At 57.6% G+C, this 17,244-nt stretch overlaps 1 protein-coding gene across 1 annotated transcript in view; it reads right to left on the reverse strand.

Moving 5' to 3' along the window:
* The window catches only part of PAPPA2 (pappalysin 2), a 93,118-nt gene extending 78,739 nt beyond the window's left edge, over positions 1–14,379 (reverse strand). Inside the window, exons 1-2 of the mRNA XM_075156875.1 lie at positions 13,887–14,379; positions 7,783–8,845 (exon numbers count right to left, since the gene is read on the reverse strand). Coding sequence (XP_075012976.1) covers positions 7,783–8,845; positions 13,887–14,379 — 1,556 coding nt within the window. The remainder of the gene's footprint in view (positions 1–7,782; positions 8,846–13,886) is intronic.
* Between the last annotated feature and the right edge of the window lie 2,865 nt (positions 14,380–17,244).

The following is a 17,244-nucleotide window of genomic DNA, read 5'->3' on the forward strand; positions in this document are numbered from 1 at the left end:
GTCAGTAAAACCCCTCAGGCAACTCTTCACCAGGGTGGTAACGTCCAGTCCTGCTAAAAGAGCCCAAACTTTGCTACATTCACCCTAAACTTCTCACCGAAGGGCAAAGACTTGCAGCCTTGATACTGGTCAGGAAAGGGATCAAGACAGAGAAAAAGAGGAAAAGAAATCTATTCAAGCCAAACATCTCCCTCCTGCTTTTTATATATTTTTTATTATTATTATTTTAAAAAAGGGAAAAACCAAGTCCCAAGCCTCCAACTTATTTTTAGGTCCAGGCGATTGGGTGTCCCAGCCGGAGCACGGCGCGCGCAAGCCAGCATTCTAAAAATGCTTTCCTCGCGGATATAAAAAGGACACGAGATAATTTATTGGGGAAGTTTTGTAATGTAACGATCGTACGTTAACCACAAACAAAAAAAAAAAAAAAATCCGAGGCTACCTCTGGTCCCCAGCACAGCCCTTGGCAGGCGACAGTCGCAAAGGCTCAGCATCCTCGCCCTCCCCAAAGCCTCCCAGCAAAGTCCTCTGCCTCGTGCCATCTCGGTGGGTTTGGGCTTGGCTGGACCCGTTCCCTCTCGCCCCATCACCCTCTGCAAAGGGGCAATTTGATTTCCTAAATAACGGTGGCGGCTGGGCCAAGGAAAACTAAAAGCAGTATGTTCACTTAATGACTCCAATGGCCGCGGCTCAGCCTGCCAACCCAAACGCGGATTAAATCATCCCAGAGACCCCGTCAACACCGAGCTGACCGTGTCCTACCGGACAGCTGCCGAGCTCCTCGCCGCCCTGCCGATTCGGTTCCTGGGGTCTCGCTAGCCTGGCCAAGGTCTTGGCTGGCATCCTCCGCCCGTGGGCAAGGGTACAGTTGGACGAGGAGGAGCCCTGGGGAGGGCTGAACATCAGGACAAAGAGTGACCCCCTCCCAGCCATCAGACACATGCTGTTCCTTCACAATTGCCATCCCGATACAATCGGCCCCCCTTAAGTGAGCCCCTGGGACAGTGGTGTTCGCGAGAACAATAGCTCACATCTGGGACAGCTGTTTTCCCCGAAAGCACCCAGGCTGCCTACAGCCGCTGGGCAGGGGTACTCTCCCCTCGCTCACACGCGGATCGTGTTCTCCCTCTCCCGCGGAGACGCGGTCACCCCTGGGGGGACCTGGCAGGTTCCTTGAGGAACACGCTGCCTGGCAGCTCCGCACCCGCAGGAAGGCTTGTGGGAGTGAGCGAGACTTGTCCTCCAGCAGAGGCTTATTGGAAATTAACCCCGAGCCTTCTACCTTGGGAAGAAAAAGAGTGCATTACTGTAGATTTTATTTCCTGCTTTTAGCACCCCAAAACACAGGGAAGAAGATTTGGGCGCATCAGCAGAGTGCTGCAGCTTGCTATACAGAACAAGCTGCTTTCGCTAGCGCCAAAGCCAGGGGCTGGGAACCAGCCCTTGGACCTGGACACCTCTACACCCTCAGGCTCCTCTTCCAGCCCCACTCCTCTGCTCCTTGGGGTAACACAACAAAGGTCCCACCAGGAGCCACTGTGATATGCAGCCCTCTGCTCTTGACCAGTGTCACCAAGACCTTCCACGGTCCCTTGGACAGCTGCAGCTTGGTGCCACCTCCCTCCTGGAAAGAAGTCACCCCCACAGTCCCACTAGCCATGTTGGAGGTGCCAAGTCAGACTCTGGTCTTGCCACATGTGCCTTAGAGAGCGTGCCTCCATGCTGGAGTCCCCATCACTACCTCCTCTGCCACTCCTGACCTTCTCCTCATGGACCTCTGATCATTTGAGGTTACAGCCCACAGCTACCCTTTCCTTTTATCGATCAGCCCATGCTGGAGAGGTTATTATCGCCCTCTCTCACATCTCTGTGAGAGCAAAAGCCCCGAAAAGGCCTTTGGGGTGCCCAACTCATAGCCTCATTTATGATAAAGTTTGGGAGATACAAAAGACACAAGGACAGACAAGTACATCACATGGAAGGAAAGGAGCAGCCTTCACAGCAAACAAGGAACCGAAAAGAAGAAATAGGAAGATTAAGCAAACAAAATATATCTCACAGGGACAGCAAAGGCAGCAGCCAGAGGCTGAGGTGTGCAGTTTCCCACTGGCATAAATGTAAACGCACTGCAGAGCCCACTAAGTCACACCAACCAAGCCCACGGCGCGTGCATTATCTCACCACCCTGAGTCCTCCCTCTTGGGAGCAAAATCCCACTATGGGGTTCACCTTTGGCACAACGCACCAGACACTTATTAAGGGGTTTTAACATGCCAAATACTCTCCAATGTACTTCGAGAAGGTCAAAAGCAAATCTGGGGTCTTGACTCCCAAGCTAGGGCTCTGGGTGAGCTGAGTCACCCAGAGGCACGTTCACATGGTTATAGCTTCCAAGTCCCATCACGAGCAAGCAGCTTGATAAACATCCTGCCTACCTGATGTAATGGGCTCTACCAAGGACAAGCCCTTCTATCTTTGCCAAGTTTTGAAATCAGCAGTCAATGGGAAAGCTCAGAGGGAGCGGGCTTTCCTACAAGGAAAGAGTAAGTTTTTCGATGAGCTCAAATCCCACCACTCTCATGAAACTTTAAAGCATCCACCAAGAACCCACCAGGCTCCAGCAAAAAACCCTGTTTATTACTGCACCTCCCCAGTCCCAGCAGGTCTACTAGAGAGGAGAAGCAACAAGCTCAGAAGCCAGTGAACCCATCGCTGCTACTTTTGGTGTCCCCAAAGCACCCATCTCCTCACCACCACACTTACAAGCCCTGAAACCTGAGTCCAGCACTTGAGGCTTGGTCCTTTGGGAACACCAGGCCAATATTTGGGTACGGGCCAGTGGGTCTCCAAGAGGTGCCAGAGGGAACTAAAAAGCAGCCAGAGCTCAGGTCCTGAGCAGGAGTACCTCCTAACCATGCTTTCCTCATGGGAGCATCAGGCAAGCAAATAGTCTCTTCCACTCCACAATTACAGGCAGCGAGTTCAAGAGTTTACAGATAATACACCCTCTCCATCCATCCTTCAAGTGACCGACCACCACAAGCAGCAAACGAAGGTGTCTGCAGACACCTACCATCTCCAGTTGCATCTATACTCTGCAACAGTGTTGGTGACCTCAGGTTGTTCCCAAGGCTTATAATTTTGAAATACATTGCACATACCTGCCCTCTTTCACTGTGAGAAAGATCTGCTAAGGTTTCCTGTAGCAAAGGAAGGTGGAGGGGAAGTGAGCAGCTAATTTGAATGTTTGTCTTACCATCTGGTTGGAATTAAGGTCTGGGCAGGTCAGCTGTTGCCCCAAGATGCCATCCTTGCCTCACCTGCTCTCAATTTTATACCTTTTATGCTATCAGTTCAACTACATTCAGCTGAACATCTCCTGACAATGGGCTGCTCAAGTGCCAGCGAATAGCTCAGAGTGACTCGTTCATCCTCGGGGGTTGTCCACAAGAGACATTCAGTGAGGTTAATCTGGATCAGCTTTTGAAGACACTGCTTAAACAGCGGGAGGCTCCCAAGCAGCCTTAACCCAATTAAGCATCCTTCCCTTAGGACGGGAGGCCAGCTAAGCTTGCATTAAAGCCCATCAAGCGTCCTGTTAATCAGGTAGACTTTAATATCACAGCTGTGGTCATCCCAGTGGAGGCCACCAAGGGGCTGGAGACACCTCGTCATTTTTTACCTCTTTTTGCCACTTCGGTTATTTCTGCCGTTGCTTTGGGTAGCGAGATGAAAGGCCCAGCAGCTCTGCCTTTATCCACTTTGCTCTCCGGACTCCCCTCCAGTTTTTCTTTTCACATTAACTGTGTCACACACCAGACTCTCATTGACTAACTGCCCGAGGGGGACCCTCGCTGAGTGTTAATTGCTGTTAATGAGCTGTTGCTGCTTTCCTTCCAAGAGCACCAATTACAACAGCATTCAGGCACTGCAAGAAGATGTGCGTCTGCAGCGAATCAAGGCAAATTTTACTCCAGACCCTGACATTGCACTGCCAGCAACTCCTGGAAAATGCTTTAAATCAGGATGAGACTGGGTGAAGGATGACAGCAGGCAGCTCTCCCGCCACTGCCTGTCCCCTTGTTCTTCATATGGTGGGTCAGAGTGAATGAGAAGTCCCTGACTTGCTCCCTATGGCTCCTGTTTGGTGCCTTGCAGGGATGTCTACACTCAGCTGTTCACTTGAGCTCTTACTCAAGTCTCCCTCCAGCCATAACCACACAGTCTGACCGGTGGGTTTAACACACGGGTGGTGGCCCAGCTGGCTCAGAGCACAACGGGACTTGTCTTGTCCCACATGATACTAGAGGAGGTGCAGGAAGGAGTCGGCAAGACGGCTTGATGGCCTGTGGCGTTGTGCACAGCAACACTGCCATCATTTCAGCATCATCCCCTACCCCAGAGCTGGGGGCAGCTCCTACCTCGGCTACAGAAGGGTCCATCCCCACCAGAGCTTTATGATCCTTCTTTCCAAACCTCATTTCCCTCCCCTGCTAAGCATGGGTGAGGGTATATGCTAGCACCAAGTGTGGCCCTGGAAGTATACTGAGATGTCCACCAGCTAAGAAGCACTAGAGCTACTGCTGTTCCTAAGGCTTCTCCCTCTGATTTGCCTTTCTCAAAGCTGCAGCCCAAGGAAAGGAGATTTGAAATGAGGGATATGTTAAGATGGTAAAAGCTTTTGCATGAGTGCTTAAGGTCATGCAAGTCAAAACAAAGTATTGAGACCCTTCACCAAAATAGACTGAATCTGTCTACAATGCTAGTAAGAAATTGCTGTGTCTCACTGACTTTCTCATCTGGATTATTTTTGGCTGTACTAAGAAACATTCACATCCAAACCACTCTTTTTGAGAGCCTTGAAATGAAATACAGCAGAGCTGATTTACTCCATGAAAAAAGATCCCAACATTTTTGTCTTGCCACCTTGATCTGAAAGGAGATTTAGAGAGCAGCGCCTGCAGCAGGGTTTCCCTCTGCCCCAGCTCTCCCGAAGCCGCAGCTCCCTCCTGGGCTCTGGCACGTGGTTCTCCAGCAGGTATGAAAAAGCACAGGCGTCTCAGCGGAGCAGCAGCCAGCTCGCTTGCTCTCCTCCAGTTACAGACCGAGAGCTGTTGTCCACATCGAAGCACCTGGTTCCTACTGGGCCGCCTTTCCGCAGTTTGTTAAATTTTATTTTTCGTTATTTCTTCCGTTTATGGCTTCCAACCTAAAAATCCTTCTCTAAGTTCCCTAGCTGCCCCGCTCCTCATAAATGTTCATTTAGGTATAATACCTTACGAGCCAACCCAGAGGTACTCGCTCAGCGGGAGCTCTGCCTGAGCAAAACCCCTCGGGCTAAGGTCGCCTGCTCGTGTACCTTGGGATTCATCCACCAACTTTGGGGGAAAAACACCGACCTGGCCGTGCCCTCGGGTGAGCTCAAGCTCACCTTGGTTTTTCCCAAACCCGTGCTACCAATTTCCCAGTGGTTTTCCCACAAACATATATATTCTTCCCCAGGAGCCAGGGTACCCTCAGCAGGGATGAGCCCAGGGAGGGTGGGTGTCCACCAGCATCTCCGAAGAAGTCGGCAAAAGGCAGCTGAGAAGAGCTCAGCAGCAGCAGGATTCAACTCATGCCCCCACATTTCCCAAATGCCGGGCACACCGGATTTCGTTTTTCAGAGCTTAGCCTACAAAGAATCAATCTTGTCTTCTGCGCAGGCCAATGAGGTCTGCGGAAAGAAAATTGCAAAAGATTTGTTATTTCCCTAGTGTTCCCATTTTCCCATTCCTTTCCCACAGAAGCAAGGTTTTTGTTTTGTTTTGTTTTGTGTTTTTTTCTTTCCCAACTTTCAGGGGAAAATCCTGACAAATGGAAGCCCTGATTCATACCAGCAAAAATTTGGCCTTTTTTAATTTAAGGTGGAGCCCTTCTTGTCTGAGGATGAAAACATTTCTCTAACTGCACACAGAGGGCAAGGACCGAGCCTTTGCCCTGCTGAAGCAAAGGCGTTGGATGCTCATGGCCACCACGCGCGGAGAGCCGTCGTGCAGGCAGGAGAGGCATCACGCAGGCAGGAGAGCCGTTGTGCGGGCAGGAGAGCCGTTGTGCGGGCAGGAGAGCCGCTCACCTCCCCCACGCTCAGGAGAGCACTGCCCGTGTGCTCGCTCACAGGGATGGGAAACGAGGGGACAGGCAGGCACAGGGTGGCGATGGTGGCCATCACCAAAGAGACTTCCAGGGGTGGGAAAACATCTTCTGGGGGGGGGGTGCTCAGGCAGAGGCCAGGGTGTGCGGCTCCGCGGCCGGAGGGATGCATTGGAAGAAAGGCTCCCCATCCTCCTCCCGTGTTTTCTCAGACGACTGAAGGACGTGTGGGAAGGCTCAGGAAGGGAGGAAGGGAAGCGCTGCTCCTCTCCCATCGCCACCGCCCAAGCAGAGGCGCCTGCTTCCCTCCTCCCTCCGTATCCCACCTGGGAAGCAGCAGAGAGAAGAAGCAGGCTTGGGAAAAAAGGATTTATGGCCACAGCCTACCTGCTCCCACAGCCCAGGGGAAAAAAAAAATGAAGGAGAAAGAAGATCAAAGGAGCAACGTGTCCCTAAAACCCTCCCTTGCAGCTTTTCTCCCCAGATGCTGCCATCTGCACTGCTCCGCTCCCGCTCCGGTGGGCACCTCTGCCCATCGCCGGGAGCTGGCAGCAGGGAATGAGCAATTTTCTCTGACACCGAGACAGAAACAGCTTAAAAAAAAAAACAAAAAAAAAAAACCAAAAAGGAAAAGCCATGACTTTTTTTTCCCTTCCCTGTCTCCAGCCAGAAAGCACATTTGGCAGAGCCCCGAGCGCTGGAAGCCATCAGCGGGGCTGCCGGCACTTCAGAGGCTCCGGGGAGGAGGGCAGGCGTGCGCAAGCCACCGACCGCGCCAAGGACACTGTCCCCGCCACCCTGGGGTCCCCCCATCACGCCGGGGGGGTCCCCCTCTCCATCCCGTCCCAGCTGCTGCCTCCAAAGGGCCACAGGGAGAGCAGGGGTCCCCTAACGCCGCGCATTGATGCTCCACAGAGCAACGTGGGTTTTGCAGGGCATTTTGCACCTGCGGCACACGTCCTCCTCCGGCACCGAGCAGCCACCCTGTGCCTTTGCCTGAAGACGGGGATTTGCTCCCCGACCACCATTTGGCTTTGAGGTGCAGGGTTTGATCAGCCCCTGCCCGTGCCCAGCATCCCGGTGGGCATCGCTCCCCGGGGTGAGATTCCGGGAGGCTCACACATGCCAACCCACACCTTTCCAAATCCTGCCGCTCACACCTAGCAGCGTTGCCTCCTTCTCCCCACCCCAGCGCTCAGGCAAAGGCATTTTGAATACAAAATAAGAAATCAGGCTTTTAGACATTTCCAGGGAAGGTGGGGAAAGGGCAGCAATCCCCCCACTGCATCCCATGCCAGGGGGTCAGGGGATGCCACACCCTTTGCACGGGGCTGCTCTGCCCACCCCGGGGTGCCCGCGGTCCCGCTGGCGTGTCACCGGAGACCGGCAGCTCTGCACTGGGAATACCCCTGGAGGGGGAGTTCTCCAACCTCCCACTCATTTTGGGGGGGAAAACCACTTAATGGCAGGGCATCACAGACGGTGCCATCCTGCGCCGTGGGATTTATTTGCTCTCAATGGCACAGCGCACCCGTTTCCGCGGGAAAACACCCCTCCGCCTTCCCACGCTGGAAAACAGCCGGTCAGAAGCAACACCCAGGTGCACCCCATTCCTTGACATGCCCCCCTCCCCAAAAGTCCCACACCTACCGCTGGGGTGAGTCGGGGTCAAAGCAGGTCCTGGCCACGTCGGTGGCCCGTGGGTCGCAGCAGTCACCGTCATCGAAGTCATCCAACATGTTGTTGCACTCCATGTGGCAGATACCATCGCGGCGCTTCCAGGAGAAGCAGCGGCCGGGCCGGCGGCAGTCCCCGCCGTCGTAGCCGGTCAGGGGATGCTCGCACTCGGGGTCGCAGCGCTCGTTGCCCACCTTGCTGGGCTCACAGCCCAGGAGGACGGCGCGGCGGCGCAGCGAGGAGTTGCGTACCTCCAGCAAGCTGAGCTGCCAGGAGATGTTGTAGGGTCGGAAAGCTTCGCTCAGCGCCCGGTGTTGCCGCCAAACCTGTTCCCAGCTGACCGTCGGCCGCCCGCCGCCGTCCTCTGCCAGGTTCACCACCCGGTACCGCACCACCTTCCCGCTCCGCAGCGGCCAGTGCCGGTTGTAGTGGGAGACCAGCTCCACGTTATCGCAGGCGGTCTGCCCACAGGCAGGGGGGCCCAGCGGCCGCAGGACAGGGGACGGCGGGGACGGCAGCACCCGCTGCTGGGGGAAGGCGCCCTCCCGAAAAGGCGCCCAGTGCTTCTCTGGAGCGGTGAAGCCAGCGGCCAGAGCCAGCCCTGTCACCCCCCCGGCCACACCCTCTAGGAAGGGACGCTGGAGATGGGGTTGGGACAGGGTGACCCGCCACAGGGCCAGCCCAGCCAAGTGTCCCCGGAAAGCGTGCGCGGTCCCCCAGGCGTCCCCCCCCAACAGCAGCGTGCGGCAGGAGGCCATGAAGGCGCTGTGCAGGGGTCCCCCCTGCCCGCCGGCGCGGCCCACCCGCACCCCGTCCACGTAGAGGGCCATCCACCGCCCGTCGTAGCTGGCGGCCAGGTGGGTCCACGCCTCGGGGCGGTAGCGGTGGTAGGCGGTCACCTCGGTGGCAGTGGCCGCCCGGTCCGTGCGGAGGGAGAAGAAGAAGCGGGCGTCTTTCTTGCCGCCGAGCTGCAGGGCGCGGATGCCCAGCGCCCAGCCCTTATCGCTGGCCGTGTGCGAGCAGTTGTCGAAGACGCCTGCAGCGGGGACGGGGACGGGGATGGAGAGAGAGGAGAGCTGGTGAGGACCGGAGAGCATCACCGCTCCTCCCCAGAGCACGAGCCGGGTCCTCGGCGGCGGGACAGCTCTCGGCAGGGCTGCGGGGGGGCTCCCGCTGCCACGGGTGAATGAAGGTGGCCAGAGGCTGGGCAATGGGTGCTGCACGAGGAGGAACACCCCAGCCCCCATCCAAAATCATTTGGATGAGCAGGTGGAGTAGCCAGGCAGAGCTGGAAAGGCGGGATGGAGAGGGGAGGAAGAGCATGGATGGGAGGAGAGGCCGAAGAGCGAGGTGTTTCTGAGCTGCTCTCCGTTAGGAGCGCTCCTGCGAGACGGGATCAGAGGCTAAGCTTTTTATCTGCGGGCCAAAGCTTTTAAGAATTAGAGCACAGCAACGCAAAGCAAAACAGCCTCCTCCGGGGACTGCTTCCCCAACAGCTTCCAGGCAGATTTACAGCTCGCCTTTACGCTCCAGTTTTCCTCCCAGTCATGCATCCAGCGCGGGCGGGTGAGGGAAACAGAGGGACGCGGTGCCTCCAGCCCGGCGGGTGCACACCTCAGCCCTCAAGGCTCTCCCAAGCAGAAATCCATCCCCAGGAATAGCTTTGGGCTCAGCTTCTCTCCCTGTGCGCCCAAGCGTGTTGCAAACCTGTGTTTTAGGCTGGGCAAGACCTGGAGCTTTGCTGACTTTCCCCGAAACTCAGGCTGCTGAGCACCCACGGTCGAGAACCAGAGGCTTGCAGGCACTGAATGCCCTTGGGAATCAATGGCCATAAGGCACTTAAATACTGGCAAGGGAAAATGGACCCGCTGTTTGAAATAAATGCTTCTGGGCTCCTAAATCACCACGCAGGTCATTGGCAGGGGCGAGGGAGCTCGAAGGTATGCTTTGAGCCCGACCAGTGGCATCTTCTGGGAGCTCTCTGCTCTCCCGTTCACCGCCCCAACAAATCGCTTCCAGATGCAACGGTGCCCCGATGCTGCCGAAACCTGCTGCCGTGCCCAGAGTCCCTTTTTATATTCCTGCTGTGGTATTTCTTAGGCTCCAGCCCGCTTTTCCCTGCTGCATGGGTTCTCCTGCCCCTCGCCATGCCATTCCCATGGCATGCACTGCCTGCCCATCTCCGTGGCGTCAGGGCATCATGGGCCAAAACAAGGCATTCCTGCCCTGTCCCACTGCCTCGCCTGTCCTTGGGGATGCTCAGCGTGACACTCTGGGGACACTGTACCTACTGCCGGGATTGCAAAAAGGCCAGTGGAGAGAGGCAGAGGTGCAGAGGAGTAGGAGCTCCAGGAGGAGCAGGACCTCCTGGCTTTCATCCAGGGGATGTGACTGAAGCCAGGTTACCATGACCCCACATCTCCCTCGCCAGCCCTCGTAAACACGCTGTCTGCGCGGCCGGCAAAGGTCACGGTCAAGCCCCGCTGCACCCCAGGAAGATGCACCCCTCCCTCCATCCATCCCTTTCACCGAGGGCGAGATGGGTGGTGGCCTCTTGGCCGTCCTACGGTCGTCACCACCCCGGGCACGGATCCCTCTCACCGCTCACTACAAAGGCAGCCACGCACAAAGGCTCCATGGGCGGATGGGCTTTGGCCAACTCTTGTTTTCTGGTGGATTGTGAAAGGGAAGCAGAAAGACCAGGGAAAGCTGAGACGGGGAGAAGCCAAAAAGCAGGAGGCAGGCAAAGGAGACTTGCAGGCATGAGAAGGCAAAGCTGGAGAGTACTTTCGGGCTGGGTGCTGGCTGAAAGGTGCTTAGACCTGCACACTTCAAAGGCACCTCTAGTATTTGGTCCTCACTGGGGTCAAGGAGACAGGGTTTGGTACCTCCTCTCTTAGGAAAACTCAGGCATTTCACCTTGTAATGATTTAGAGCACCCCAAATTCAATTAAACACTAAGGCAAAACTGGGGCAAACAGCATGAGGGGTGGACCAACTTTTTGGGGTGAGTGTGAGCCAGCGTCCTCGCAAATCCACGCTGGAGCCAAGCCTGGAAGTGCCTGACAAATTCAAAACTGGCCAAAAGAACCTTAAGAGAACCTAAAACTAGGTCTGGAGACTTCATCAAAGGGATGCAAGTAAGGCCAAGGTCAGGTCTACAAGGCGGGCTGGATACCCACTAAGGCAGCAGCTGGTGCCTCCTAGACATGGCCAGGGATCCATCTCCGGTGCAGCCACAGAGGACTCAGGCAGAGCAGCACATCCCGCAGCCGGGAGCTGCAGCACAGCAAAGCAGAGCCATCCAGCACCAGCTCCCGACATCTCCAGAGGGCTTCCACAAGAAATCATCAAGGGACCAGTTTCTGGACCCTTGGAATTTGCCAAGGAACTTGGTATTTTGTCCTGGAGTGACCCACCAGAAAGGGAAAGAGCTGTTTGCAGAGGAGGTACAAGCCGATCGCCTCGGCACCCGTAAGCGCAACTCTGCCTCTAATCCATCAGGTGGGAAAGGGCAGCTCTTCACCCGGTTTGTGGTGTTCATCAGTGCTTAGGGTGATAGCTTTGGAGTTTAAAACAAGAGTTGTTGGCAATAGTGCAAAAAAAATGAAGAGAAAGGTGTCTGCCAGGAGAAAAAGCCTCCGAAGAGATGAAGTGTGCCACTGTGTAAGGACCACACTCAAAGCAGCATCTTCTCCTGCTGGGGCCAGGAGCTTTGCAGCACAAGGAATAGTTCAGTCACGCTTTGAGATTCAGGTATGGGGGGGAAATGAGCTGCTAAAGCTCTGGAGGGTCTGACACAGGCCAGGAGCCCCTAGCAATGCCGTGAAAGCAGCCGGTCCGAGAGGGTGGTCATCCCTCGGGGCATGCAGCGGGGAGGAGCTCAGGGACCCGAGGAGGACACCCAGGCTTAGACACAGCAGAAGTTTGGGACTGCCTCTGATGAGGGATCTTCTGACCCAACAAAACCATCTTTGATCTGAGTAAAAACAAACCTCAGCCCGGCACAAGGGGAAATCCCCTTGGGGTTTACCAGAAGCAGAGCAGGCGTGGATGGAGGGGAGACAAAAAAGGCAGAAAAAGAAATTACATCACATGGAAGGACTCTCATCTGCTGCCCAAAGTGAGAAGGACCACTCTCCTTCCCCAGCAGCGGCCGTAGCAGGGCACTAGTATTATACCCCAGAAGAAATCCCCCCACGCAAGAGGGGCTAAGAGGGATGAACAGCCCCATCCAGGGTGGCCCTAGGGCAAAATGTGACATCTACAGGAACAAAGCCCCAACTCCTGAGCCTTCAATCCAGTCAGCAGGACACTCGCTTTGCCCAGACAGAACTGCTCAGCCTGGCCTTATTGCCCAGGCAATGACGCTGGGAGATGCTCAACTCTGCCCTGCTTTCCTCCCCGCCTTCCCTCGCACACGGACACCTGGAGCATCTCCAGCTCCTCCACAGCTTTGGGCCACCCCAGGGCTCGGTCCCCTCTCTACCGACAGGGCAGGAGTGGCAGGTCGGAAGCAGACTCGGCACCTGCCGAAGGGCTGGCAGCTGCCTGCGTCACCTGCTCGCACGAAACGCCAGCGGCGCTGCCCTGTCCCCCTTTGCCACCCGCACCCGGGCCCCGCGGTCCCAGCTGCAGGGAGAGGGTGGGAAGCGGACAGTGACTCAGACAGCCGGAGGTGCCTGGGACTGACTCAAATCCTGGAGCAGGGAGGCCGGGGGATATTACCCGAGTGAATGCCAGCGCTCACGGGCGGCGTTTTCAGCGCTAGCAACCGTCCCACCCTCCGCAAGGAAATTAAAAAAGAAAGAAAAATAAAAAACAAAACAAAAAACCCCGCTGGCTAGCTGGGAAAAGTAAAACCCAACACCTGCAGGCCAGACCTCCAGATGCAAACAGCTGTGCCGCCGATGCGCTGGCTGAGAAGTGTGCTCCGTGCATCCCGAGCCGTTGCCTGCCGGAGGGGAGGCAGCAGGGACCCCGGTGGGAAGGCGGACAGCGAGGTGAACGCGAGGTAGTTTCCTTGTACACGGCTGCTTTTTCCCTCTGCCACCCAGTCTCTAGCCCGTCCCTCCTACCTCTTCTGCAGCAAAGATGCGGCTATCGCCCCGATCAGCCAGGGAAATAAATTAATGAAAGGGGCCAGGCAGTGAGCGAAGCGGAAGGGGGTTTAGTGGAGCGATGGCAAGTGGAAGGAGAGTTAGGATAGAGAGAGGGTTTCCCCAAGCAGTCAGCTTGGCTGGGGCAGCACAGAAACACAGCAGCCCCCGCGCTCTCCCGAGAGGGACCCCAGACATCCCATGGGAGCGGTACATCTTGGCGCTGCCACCCGTTCCCAGCCCTGCTCGGCATCACCGCGCTGCCTTGCCATGCTTGAACCCTGCCACAAAACCCCGTCCTGGCATTGCCGCGTGAAGCACCGCTGCTGGAGGTGACATGTGCCCCGCTCGGTGCCCGCGTGCCAGTCCCCTCTCTCTGCCCAGGCTCTCCATCACCTGCCTGTTTCTGAGCTTGGTGGGGCGAAGGGGTAATTCCCAGTAGCAGAATCACCTGGGGCCGCCCTCTGCAGAGCCCTCGGGGCCGGGACCCCGGCGGGGCGGGCGCGGGGGGGATGCCGGGGCCGGGGCCGTGCGTGCGGCGCGGCTGCCACCGTGCGGCCGCCCGCCCCGGGGACCCGCCGGGAGCCCGGCGGGGAGCCCCGAAAAGCCCCCGGCGTGCCCGCGGCCCCGGGGAAGGAGGAATGGGGGGAGTTAAGTCGGGCGGAGCGTGTCCCCCAAAGGGACCTGCCAGCTCCCGGCGGGGAGGAGTGGGAGAAACTAGCTAGGAGCTGGGGGGCCGGGCTGGAAGGACGGGGCGGGGGGGCAAAGAGAGGGGAGGGGATGTTTTAGGGTTTGGTCTCGAGGGAAGGAGGAATATTTCACGCCTGGGGTGCTGAGGACACGGGTGGGGGCTCGGGGTGTCACCTGCCACAGCGGAGAAGGCAGGAGAGCCCCCCCCCACCCAGGGGTTTTGGGGGGGGGGGGTGTCGGGTCCCCATCCCTCCCTGCCTGCCCGCCCGCCGGCGGGACGGGGTTTACCTGCGATGATGGCCGGGTTGCTCTGTCCTCCCTCCGCTTTCACCCACACCTCCAGGGTGAACTCCTCCCGCGGGATGTCGGGCAGCGCCTCCGGCCGCGCCGCCAGCTGCTCCCGGCCGCCGGAGAAGTACAGGGCGGGCAGCGGCCGCTCCCGGGGGGGGCTCGGCACCTGCGGCTCCCGGCCCCGCAGCCTCTCCCTTCGGACCTGACCGTCCGTCTCGTCCCCAGGTTCCTCTCCGCCTCCCCCGGCTCCCCGCGGTCTCCGGCCCCGCGGTTTCCCAGAGCCCGGCGGCGCTGCAGCGCCGAGCACCCCGTGCGCGCCGGGACCTTGCGGGTACAGCCCGTAGGGGTGATGCGGGGGGGCTGAACGGCGGCTCGGTGCTTCCATCCCGCAACCGGAGACCGGCGGGGGGTCGGGGGGCCGGGGGTCCCCGCGGGCCAGGCTGAGCGCTGCCAGCAGCAGCGCGGCCAGGGGGACCCCGCCGCGCAGCATCCTCCTTGGGGACGAAGGAGGGAGGGGGGGGCGGCCCCGGGGGAGGGGGGAGCTCAGGGGGGCGGCGGGCGGCAGCGCCGGGGCATCCTCCCCCGGCCCCCGCCGCAGCCGCTGCCCCCAACTTTTCCCCGGCACCGTTCTCCTCCCCTCTGCTCCTGCGGGAGGAGGAGGAAGAGGAGGAGGAGGAGAAGAAGGGCGAGAGCACCGCGGCGGGGACCCCCCCCCCCTTTTCTGCCTGCAGCCGGGGGTTCCCTGTTCGGCTCCCTGCGCTGCCCGGCTCTGCCTGCGGGAGCCGGGGATGCGTTAGACGCCCTTATCTAGAAAGCCCCGAGGCGCTCAGCTCCCCCCACCCCCCCCCCAAGGAGGGGTGTGGAGGGGGGGGCTGCCTTATTTAAAGATGATTATGTCCAATCTAATAAATCCCGAGCGGAGCATCGCCCTCCCTTCCCTCCTCCCTCCGCCCAGGATGCTGGCGGGGAGGGGATGCGGAGGGGACCCAACGCCCGGAGGGCTTTTGGGACAGCACCGGCAGCACCTGCCCTGTCCTGGGCTGCTCTTGGCTTGGCCCATCAGCCTTCCCCACAGCCCCTCTCACTGCCTCTCTCATTCCTCCGCTTGGCAATCCGGCACTTGGTTTCTTTTCCTTTCTTTCTTTCTTTTTTTTTTTAATTGTTTTTTTTTATTTATTGTTGTTGTTGTTTTTTCTTTCAAAAAAACGTGCCTGTGGTTTTTTTCTTGTTGTAGCTCAGGGTGTGATATCTGCCTCCCCACCTCACCTCCATCCTCTGTCTCCATCACCTAGGAGGGAGGAAAGGAAGGCGAAAGGAGGGGACATCCCCCCTCAGTCCTTCCCCAGTCAGGGGAGAGGTGGTCTTAGGCTCAACATGTGCAGAGAGACCCAGGGTCCCCCCTCAGCCAGAGATTTTGCTGCTTTTTCTCTCTTTTTTCTTTTTCCCTTCTCCGAACAACAATCCCATCTGTTTGACACGTGCAGAAAGGTGGGCTGAAGGCACCTTATCTGGGCGAGAGAGAAAGAGCCACATCCAAAAGCCAAAAAATCTCCCATCGATGCACCAAGGGAGCAGGCAGTGGTAGGAGACACACCTTCACCCACCACCCTGCCAGAGGGTACGGCACCAGCGCTGCCAGGGGAGAGCTGCTCAAAGCATACGGGTGAGAAAACAAGCCCCCAAAGTTTCCTCTTGGTTCCTGAGATGCCGTTGCACCAGCACGCGGCGCGGGAGACTAGGAAAACTTCAGCCCGGAGAGATTTTTTTTTCTTTTTTTCTTCTTTTCATTATTATTATATTATATATAATTTTTTTTTTTCACTCCCGAACACTATCTGTGGCGGTCAGTCTGAAGCAGGGTTGCCAGCGAAAGCTGGGAGGCCCCTTCCAGGGTACAGGCTTTCAAACCAACGAGGCAGGAGGGAAGGGATTTAAGAACAAACAGCAGGAGCTGGCTGCGTGGGGTTGAGGTTTTTTTGTCTTGTGAAGGTGGGAGGGCGTTGGGGGGGTGGGGGGGCTGGTGCTCTAGTGGCGGGAGATAGGAAAAAATAATGCTGGAAAAACTTGAGGGTTAGGAGGGGTGAGCACAGTGCTTCGCCGACCCCCCGGGAAGGAGGAAGGTAGATATAAGCACACCGAGGTAAGGGCATGGCGAGGCTGGGCTGGAGGTGCCTGGAGAGGCAGGGAGGACACGCAGAGGGTGAGCAAGGCCAGGCAGAGCGTGGATGGCTCATGCAAGGGAGCTTGAGCAGCTCCCGAGGACCTTTGGGGCGTGAACCACATCCAAGCACAACACGAACACCCATCGCTCACGGGGAGGTGGGAAGAAGAAGTCTGCAGCTCTCCTGCCTGCACTAACCTGCCTGCGCTAACTGACCGGTGCCCGTCCGCCGGCGGTGGGGATATGGAGATAACCCAGCTCGGCGCTTGGCACTGGTGAGGTGGCCCAGCAAGAGTGTTGTCCTGGGGCCAACGCCAGCAAGCGTTGCTTATAGTGCGTATTCATTCAGGAATGAACCGAGCTCCTGATAGCCCTGTCTACCAGGGCCCGATAAGAGAGGATCCCACGGGACGGCTTATTTTGAATGGTGGTGACTTTATTAAGCGGTTATTAATCATCTCGCCACACAACACCCTGCCCTACCCGGTATTCCAAAGAAGCAAGACCACGAGACCCTCAGCAGCGCGTGCTGCCATCCGAGAGGTTCGGCAGCTCTGTCTCCTTGGGGACAGCCTGGTTGGGATGAATCCAGCATCGGAGCAATAAAACCCTCCAAAAATGCACCCAAGCAAGGCCTCTATATATAGGCTCTGGCCCGGGCTAAGCCGCTCGCTTGACAAAATGACACCCGCAAACAAATAGTTCTGCTGTCTGTTGGGCTGGTGTGGAGCAGGAGCTGCAAAGGAGGAGTGAAAACCCACCAAGGAGCCCCCTTTTTTGGAGGAGAGATGGGTGAGAGCAGAGGAAGGTTCCCCCCTGCCTTGCCTGCCCGTGCCCGAGCCTGGCTGGATTTAAGGAACCGCCGGAGCAGGCAGCCGAGCGTATGAATCATTACCCGGCGCTGGCTCCAGCACGCTCTGCATCCACACGCAGGCAGGTTCCCCTCGCAGCCGCTGCCAAGGTGGGGCCCGCAGGAGGCTGGTGAGGATGAGGAGGGCAGGACCATCGGGGCTGGGTCAGTGTCTGGGGAGCAGAGATGCTGGGATGTTGTTCCCATCCCAGCGCCGCTGCCAGCTACCGAGTAAATCCCTGTATTTTGGGTAGTTTTTCTTTGTTTTCCCAAAAAAGGGGTAATTAGCTTGTCCAATGGGATGATTTCACTGCATGTAAGGCAAAGACTGGCCCCGGGGGTAA

Source organism: Calonectris borealis, chromosome 8 (genome assembly GCF_964195595.1).
Source record: "Calonectris borealis chromosome 8, bCalBor7.hap1.2, whole genome shotgun sequence".
In the NCBI taxonomy this organism is placed as follows: domain Eukaryota; kingdom Metazoa; phylum Chordata; class Aves; order Procellariiformes; family Procellariidae; genus Calonectris; species Calonectris borealis.